An 8,722-nucleotide genomic window follows, 5' to 3' on the forward strand; every position below is an offset into this window, starting at 1 on the left:
ACTAGAGAGACAGGGTGATGGATGGAGTGGTAGGATTTGCATTTGCGGGGGGGGGCCTGCCAAGTTGACCTCAGAGCACAGAGACCTGCTGGGTGCTGACAGGGCTCCATGCCCAGGAAAGGTGAATTTGGGAGCAGGCAGTTCAAGAAGCAGTATGGAGGGATACCTCCATGCGGGGTTGGGGTGAGTTCAAGAAGAGTTTCGGCTTTTTTCTTGGATTTATTTATACCCAACCTCTTTCTAAAAAGGTATTATAGTAGCTTTCCACAAAGGACATATGCAAAAAGGTCAGGCAGCTAGAAATAGAAAATCAGGCCCAGGAACAATTTCCATCTGAAGTGAAGGGCCACACAGGAAAGGGCCCTGCTTTTCCCAGCTCCTGGGGATGAACCGGTGAGAAAAGCAGAATGATCCCAAAGGGGAGGAAGAGGAGAGGATCTGGCTGACATAAACAAACACTGCACCAAAAGTCAGAAATCTTGGGCTTCCCTGGTGGCGCAGTGGTTGGGAGTCCGCCTGCCGATGCAGGGAACACAGGTTCGTGCCCCGGTCCAAGAAGATCCCACATGCTGCTGAGTGGCTGGGCCCGTGAGCCATGGCCGCTGAGCCTGCGCGTCCGGAGCCTGTGCTCCGCAACGGGAGAGGCCACAACAGTGAGAGGCCCGCGTACCGCAAAAAAAAAAAAAAAAAAAAAAAAAAAAAGTCAAAAATCTAGATTCGTCTCCAGGTTCTTCCCCTTCCTAATTGTATGAGCTTGGGTAACCACAGCATCTTTCTGAGCCTCAGTTTCCTCATCTGTAGACACGAAAGTAAAAATATCTGAGTCACCACAAGTGCATAACACAAGACTCCGTTCCTGGAAATTACCTGACCCACCTGTACAATTTGCATTGAGACCCGCCCTTGGATGGGATCAACTTCATGGTGCACACCCTGCATAACTGTATCCCTGGGAATAGATCATCATTAGAGGAGGAAAGAGAGGGAAGAACCAAGGAAGTACGTTTATGGTGCCTGCCAGCCCCTTGCCCTTCTGAAGTGGGTCCACGCACAGTCTCTCTGAAGCAGTGGCCCACAGGCAGCCATGTTTTATATTCATGACCCCCTCCTCCAACCCAGTGGATTGGATCAGGGGTGGCACTTAACCCAAGGGCAAGTTATCAACAGGTTTCCCAGGGATGTACGTATGACCGGGCACAAAATGGTGGGCCAGTCGAGTGGGCTCTTTCTCTCGAGAACTTGAGTCTGTGAATGCTGGGAGCTGTCACTGGAAGGTTGTGAGGGAGACTTAGAGCTGGAGATGTCTGGAAAGCAGAAGTCATGAAAGCGCAGACACTATGAGTCAGGAGAGAACTGCATGGGTAAAAAGAAGCAGATGCTGGAAAGTGGCTGAGTCACGCCAGGGTGGTTAGCGACTGCTGTTGTAACAAACCATCTCTAACCTCAGGGACTTAAAACAACACTTATTTTATTTTACCCCATGACTTCATGGGTCAGGAATTTGGGCAAGCTGGGCTGGGCAATACTTCTGTTCCCTGTGGCATCAACAGAGGTGTTCAGCTTGTGGATGGGCTGGTCTGGAGGGTGCAAGGCAACTTCATGCCCATGTCCAGTGCTTTGCAGGAGACGGCTGGAGGTCTGGACTCAGCTGGGATGGTCTACTAGAGCCCTTCACGCAGCCTCTCCAGCATGTCGGTCTTGGGGGAGTTGGATGTCCTACATGCTGGTTCAGGGCTCCCAGAAAGAACATTCCAAGAGGCCTGAGCTGAAGCTGCAAGGCATCTTCAACTCAGAATGTCACATTCTATGGGCCAAACAAGTCACCAAGACCAGTACAGATTCAAGGGGAAGGGAATTAGAGTCCTGTTCCCTATAGGTAGGATAACAAAAGATTTGTGGCCATCTTTACTCTGCCAGGTGAGGAGCCATAAACTCCTAAAACTACCTTGAATGCAGAATACCCATCTGGTTTAAGAAATTCATCCCTGTTATGGCTCTTGTGTTTGGCTTTCTGAGAAAGTCTGTCCCCCTCACTACATAGAGCCTCACAGTAGTGCTCCTGTACTTGAGTGAGGTCGAGTGAGTCTCTCTTCCTGGTACCCAATGAGCCAGCCCAACGCAGTGGTGGGCTCCAAGCTCCAGAAGAGAAATCCCAGGTGTGGCAGCAACAAGTTACCCAAGGTGTGAGCTGACAAAGGTGGGCATGGAGCCTGCAGTCTTGTCACCTTTCTGACCCTGTTTGCCCATCTGAAACAAGGAAATGAAACTCTCTGCTCTACCTGCCTGTTACTACCGAGTAACACGATAAAGTCTCTTCCTGTTCTTTGCCTGATCTCCCGGTAGTTCATATCATGACACATCTGCCCTTGATTTGGGATCATGTCACAAACCTTCACAGGGAAGTGAACGTTCCCCATCACTGCCTGTCCCCATGACCTTGGCAAGCCTGTTTCTCCCAAGGAAAGCATAGGAGTAGATGATTGAAATAAGTGACTTTAAGGACATCCCAGCTGTGAAATTTTAGCATTCTGAGAGGTCTGGGAAAAGGGAAAGGTTGGCACAAAATGATTTGGGGGCAAGTGGGCAGCTAACTGGTGGTGAATAAGGGAGGCCAAGTAGAGTGCAGAGTGGGGCTTACGGGGCCAGGACAGAAACAGAGATTGGGGGTTGGGGGTGGGCAGTACAAGGGTATAGGAGGGATGGTGGGGCTGGGTGTTGAGAAGGGGAAGGGCAGAGTTCTTACAGGTAGTGGATCAATTTTATTCCTCCTTCTTTGTCTTCCTTCCTCTTCCTTGAGCCTTCTAAGTTTTTTTCACCCCTCGTGGCCTGTGCGTACTCTGTTTCCTCTGCTTGGAAGATTCCCTCTGCCCCCCAAAGGCTAACTCCAATCATTGTTTAGGTATCTTCTAAATGTCTCTTCTTCAGAGAAGACTTCCCTGGAGCCCCAACCCAGATAAGACCCTCCTCTTACCTTTTTCCAGAGCACCAATTTCCCTCACAGCATTAATTGTGCTCATAAGGATACATTTCCCAGTGCAATTATGAGCTTAGTGTCCACTAAACAGGAGCTTCCACGAAGGCAGCATTTAGGAGTTAGTTGGGTTGGGCACCAGGCTGCAGGTCCCCACTGTCCACGCCACAGAGCAGGAGCCATGATGTTGGGGCCGAAGGGAAGAAGGGCTCCCTCCAGGGGCCTGAGGGGAAACCCCAGGCTCTCACCCATACCCCCTCCAGGCCCAGCCCACCTGCCGCCAACACACGCCGCCTGACCCGGAGCACCAGAACACCGCAGCTTTATTGATTGAAACAACCGCGTCCGCAACTAGAGGTTACATCTGGGGGGTGTGGGGGGGAAAGGGGAACAAAGAGGGGGCAGAGGCTGGGGCGGAGACAGAGAGCAAGGCAAAGGGGTGAGGATGGGGTCATGTGACTAAAACAACCCCAGTCCCTTTCACCCGTTAATGAGGGTCTCCGGTTGTGCTTTTTACCTTGGTGGTAGGGTGGGCCTGGGCACGGAGGGGTTGGCTTTCTCCCAAGTCTGGAGGCCGCAGGGCTGGAGCAGTCCCCTCCTTCCCCTGCCCTTTCTCCTGGGTTGGAGGTAAAGGCCTTGGTGAGCTGGCTACCCTGGGGCAGGAAGGATGCTTGGAGGCCATGGGTGCAGAGGGGCCAGCAGAGTTGTGCTGAGATGGTGATGATGTGAGCATCTGTGGGGGGATGCCAGGAGCGAGGGCATTCCTAGGGGTGCCCCTGGGAAATGAATGCAGGTGACATGAGGGGAGGGGCTGGTGGTGGGCAAGGGCCATCTCTCTGGACCTCAGCTTTCTCACCTGTACAGTGGGGACACTGGATTAAATGGTCTCTAAGGTCCCTTCCAGCTCTAAGGGTCAAGGGATCCCCAGGAAAGAGTGGTCCTTCTGCCCTAACACACACCCTCACACACACACACACTCTTACTCAGGCATACACCCTCTCTCTCTCACACACACACACACACACACCCTCTCATCCACGCACACACACAGCAGCACTGACTCAACAGAGAGGGGGTGCTATCCTGCCTTTGGAATTGAGGAGGGCTCCCCTGAACCCAGAAACTCAACCAGTGGCCCTACAGGGACCCTCCATTGCAGGTTCACCCACCCCATTCCTGAGGACCCTGAAAATACCCCCGTCCCCCTTGAGCTGTCCAGAGAGAGGAAAACACAAGGATTAGCCCTGCTCCCCCAGGTTCCTCTGGTCCTTAGGGGGAAGTCAACAGGATAAGGACACCAGGACACATTGACCTTCATTCCCAGCCCAGGCTCATGTGAAGACAGAGGGGAGGGGAAAGAGAGTCCCTTTCATCTGGGAGCCTGGGGGAGGGCAGCAGCCACAGCCAGTGTGGGCAAAGGGCGTCAGCCTCCGTGTGGCACCCAGGCTTGACCTGGGGCAGGAGGGGCCGTGGCCTGGGATGCGGGGCCAGAATTGGGGGCAGGGAGACAGTACCTCTCCCAGTGCAGGGCCCAGTAACATCTGTAACATCTGTACCGGCACCCAGAGAGAGGGATGTTTGACCAAGCTCCTCCTTGCTGCCTGGCATGAGCAGTGGCCAGAGGTGTGACAACCCCAGGACTGTAGTACCTGGCTTCCAAGGCTGGCTCCACCTTAACTGTCTGTGTGACCTGGGGCAAGTCCCTCCCCCTCTCTGGGCTTAACTCTCATTCTTACCATGAGAAGTTAGGATCTCTATGCCCCATCCCAGCACCAACAGCCTGAGCCAGGGGCTTTCACTGAGCATAGGGAGAGGGCAAAGTGAATGAGAAAGAAGAGTCAGAGCTATCCCAGAGAGGGCAGAGGCGGAAGGAGCGTCCCAGGAGCAGGGGGCTTAGTCTGCAGGCTTAGCTCGGCACCCCGGGTGGCCGTCTATGGTTCCAGGGGCAGGACAGCCAAGCTGAGGCTCCCTGTCTCTTACCTGTACAGCACCTGGCCCCAGGAGTCCCTTTGTCCCCCAGACACCAAGCTGGAGGGGACAGGGGGAGAGGACCCTAACACCCTGAGGGCTGACCCTGGACTCCCTGTTTTAAGGCCACAAAATGCCTCAGCCACCCTGACCCAGAGGGTGAGACTGCCACTGGGGAGATGCACTGGATCCAGCCAGGCTGGTCTCCCCCGGGCTGGGGGTCCTCATGAGCCACCAACCAACACATGGACACTGATACCCACTGGCACACAGACACGCATGGCACAGGTGATGCTGACACAGAGGTGCTGACTCATAGGCACACAAACACTGACTCACAAGTCACCCAGGGACACACAAAGACACTCATTCCTTGCAGGACCCCCCACCACACACACACACAGGCTAGCACCCCCCTAGGTGCTCGCATCACACACTGTTAATGTCAGCACACACCGACACCCACATCCGCTGCAGACCTGCTGGCACATGCAGACACATGCAAGGACCAAGGATCTCAGCGGCTCCCTCGGGCACTTTGTTAGCCCAGGTCAAGCCACCCTGGAGTCAGGGCTGCCCCGGTCCCACCCCAACCTCCCTCTGGAAGTGCTCCCTGGTGCTCCCCCACTCTGCACTCTCTGTCCACATGACCATGTCCCCTCTCTCCAAACAGACCAGAACTCAGAGGCCATGTGTATGTGCTTCAGCTCAGCTGACATATGCTGACTCCCTTTTCTGTATCCAGCTCTACAGATGTGGAGGTGAACAAGGGAGAGAGGGTCTCCATTATGGAGCAGCCAGAGCAGGGGACAGATGTATTCAAAGGTCATCTGAGGGCAGTAGGCATGGAGCAGCATGGAGCCCCAAGGAGGAAGCGCTCTGATCTCCAGCACCCACGCCAGCCGGGGCCTGGGGGAAGCACCTGGCAGGTGACAGGCCAGTGGTTCCTACTCTAGGGTTCTCCTGAGGAGCTTTCAAACATTTCTGATACCAGGTTGCACTCCAGTCCAATTAAACTGGAATCTCTGGAGAGGGCCCCAACCATCGGTGCTTTCTAAAAGAATCTCTGGTGGTTCTATTCTGCTGGGAACCACTGATTTCTATAATCCATTCCGCTAGGCAAAGCCCGTTGAGAGATTTCCATAACAGACCCACTTGTGATGGGCATGAGGGTGGGATGGGGTCAGGGGAGGGTTGGAAGGCTCAGAGGAGGAGCTCACAGTCTAGTTGGGACAACAGACCCTGCACAGATGGGACAATTAAGAAGCAATACCTGCAGAAAAATGGCAGCACGTTCTGGGAACCTGGAGCCACTCATTTCGGACAGAGGCCTTGGCTGGGCCGGGAAGGCAGCCACGCTGGTCGGGTATCAGGAGTCCCCACTCCAGCCCTGGCCTGGCCACCCACCAGCTGTTGGTGATGATGATAACACCAGCCTGGCAGAGCTGAGATGGGCAGCGCTTACTTTGGTTTCCTGCCTGCCTCCTGGCATTGCAGTGCTGCCTCTTCTCTGCAGCTGTCCCCACCAAATGCTCCAGGAGGAGCCCTGTGACACCTCCACCAAAGATGCCTTCATTTCCATAGGGTCATCTGTAAGCTCTTTGTCACCCATAGGGGATAAAAGGTAGAAATTCAGGTGGTAGCAGGCAGCTTGAGACTACAGAATAGGGCTGAAGTGGCATATATGGCCAGCACTCCACAAACATTCATGTCACAAATGAAGATGGACATACTGACCTACGCAGGCACTCACAAGAGACGGGGGTTAGACCCAGCCTCACATATGGATAACTGCACACGCAGATACATATTTGCACACACTCCTGCTAGAGATATACCCACAGTGGTACACAGACAACAGATGGGCCCACACATGCTCACACGTGCACACCCACACAGCCACATGCACACACACGTGATGACTCACCCTGGAAGGGGTTGGGCCTCCTCTCTCCCATGGACCGCTAGGAGGGGGGCTCAGGGATGATGGTGAGGAGGAGGTCTAGGTCCCATCATGTTCGTCTCAGTCTCCCAACCCAGGACCAAGGACACGGAGCCCTTTCCCAGTTTTGGGGCACAAGGCTCAGCTCCCAGGGAACATGGTGACCAGCAACTGCCCCACACACCACCCCCAGCCCTACAAACCCCTCCTCCTTCACTGACCCTGGGCGGGGAAGGGAACAGCCTATTAGACAGTGCTTTGCGGTGGAGGAGGACAGGGCAGCCCCCTACACACACCCCGTCCAGAGCACCCCTTCATGGCAAGTATATAAGAAATGGAGGTTCCACTCTACTCCTAAGATCAATGTCCAATATGGGGGCATGAAATCATAAACGCAGGACTTCTCCTCTGCCCCTCTCGGAGCCAAGCCTCACCCCAGAAAATGGCTTGGCCACCACCCCTCCCCCCTGGCTCAGCTGGGGGCTGAGGTTAGGCCAGCCGAGCAGGGCAGGGACTGTGTTCTCAGGAATACAGCTGCTTGTGGGGCGGGGTGCAGTGGGATGGGGACGGTGGGGAAGGGGTCAGTTCCCAGACTGTCCGGGCCCAAGACCCTGTGCTAGGTCCCTTCGAAGGGGGCACAGTGAGGGGCGGGATATGACATCCCAGGAATGAATGGGTCAGGGGATATGGGTGGCCTGGGCTCTCCGGCTTCTGGCCTTCGCTCTGGGAACAGAGTTGTGTGCAGCTGGTGCCTCATGTCCTTTGTCGTTCGCAGAGTCAGTCCCGCTTGGCCCTCTATGACCCCGGCCTCCTCCATTCCAGGGGGCCCCAGAGTCCAGCCAAGGGCAGGGCTCCTGTGTCTGCTCCCCTTCTGGCTCCTTCTGGTAAAGCCACGGGGCTGAGCTCAGCCTTGAGTCAGGGACAGGGGAAGGTCAGAAACACACCGCAGGTGCAGCCAGGACAAGGCCTGTGTGGCGCCGAGGTCCCTGGAGTGGTGGATGCCATTCAGGCGAGTCCCGTCTCTGCAGCAAAGAAGATGCTGGCAGGTCAGATAGAAACTTGTGCTTTAATATATCTCTGTGTGTGTGAGCGTGGGTGTGTGTGTGCGTGTGTCGAACAAACGTCTCCGGGGCCTCAGTGCTGGGCCGCTGTCCTTGTTCTCTGCTCATCCTCACAGCCAATGCAGGCCCCCTCACTGGCGGGCGGCTCTGCCCCTGGGCACCCCGGCTGGCATGGGGTCAGTCTTTGGTACGATGCGGACACTTTGGTGTGCCGGGGGCGGGGTGGGGGGGCCACGAAGCGCTCATCATCTCTGCAACGCCAAGAGGAAGATGGCCATGGGCCCCCAGAGCTGTGGGCGGGACTGCCAGGGGGCTCCACTGCCCGGCATCACCACCACTGTGACGGGAAAGAGAAGGGAGACAGGCCAGGGCTCTGGTCAGCTCAGCAGGGCCAGGGAGGGCTGTTCCTCTGCCCCCTCTCTGTGCTCACAGACATACTCGTAAGACATGAGGTGGTGTGCTCTGCCTGCTGGGTCCAAATCCTGGCTCTGTGGCTCACTAAATAAGACACAGAGCAATTCACTCAACCTCAGTGGCCTCAGTTTCCTCGTTTGTAAAATGAGTCTAATAGGAAGAGCCACCCAGAGGACTGTGAGAAATAAATGAGATCACGCATATACAGGTGTTGGTACCTTGCCTGGTACATCGTAATCACTTGGTAAACTCCAGCTGTTATTATTGCAAACATCTGGCCCTCAGTGGCAGAGGGGGAGGGGTACACATTCACACCTGGACACACACACACACACACACACACACACACACACACACACACACACA

General features: G+C 55.2%; 1 protein-coding gene across 2 annotated transcripts in view; it reads right to left on the reverse strand.

Annotated features, from left to right (window-relative positions):
* Positions 1 to 3,345: 3,345 nt before the first annotated feature.
* Positions 3,346 to 8,722, reverse strand: part of MDGA1 (MAM domain containing glycosylphosphatidylinositol anchor 1) — a 57,803-nt gene continuing 52,426 nt past the window's right edge. For both annotated transcript variants that reach the window (XM_027127126.1, XM_027127125.1), the window contains one exon: positions 3,346 to 8,279. In XM_027127126.1, coding sequence (XP_026982927.1) covers positions 8,188 to 8,279 — 92 coding nt within the window. In that variant the 3' untranslated portion in view covers positions 3,346 to 8,187. The remainder of the gene's footprint in view (positions 8,280 to 8,722) is intronic.

Source organism: Aethalodelphis obliquidens, unplaced genomic scaffold (genome assembly GCF_003676395.1).
Source record: "Aethalodelphis obliquidens isolate GAN/ISIS:26980383/991018 unplaced genomic scaffold, ASM367639v1 scaffold31, whole genome shotgun sequence".
Lineage (NCBI taxonomy): Eukaryota > Metazoa > Chordata > Mammalia > Artiodactyla > Delphinidae > Aethalodelphis > Aethalodelphis obliquidens.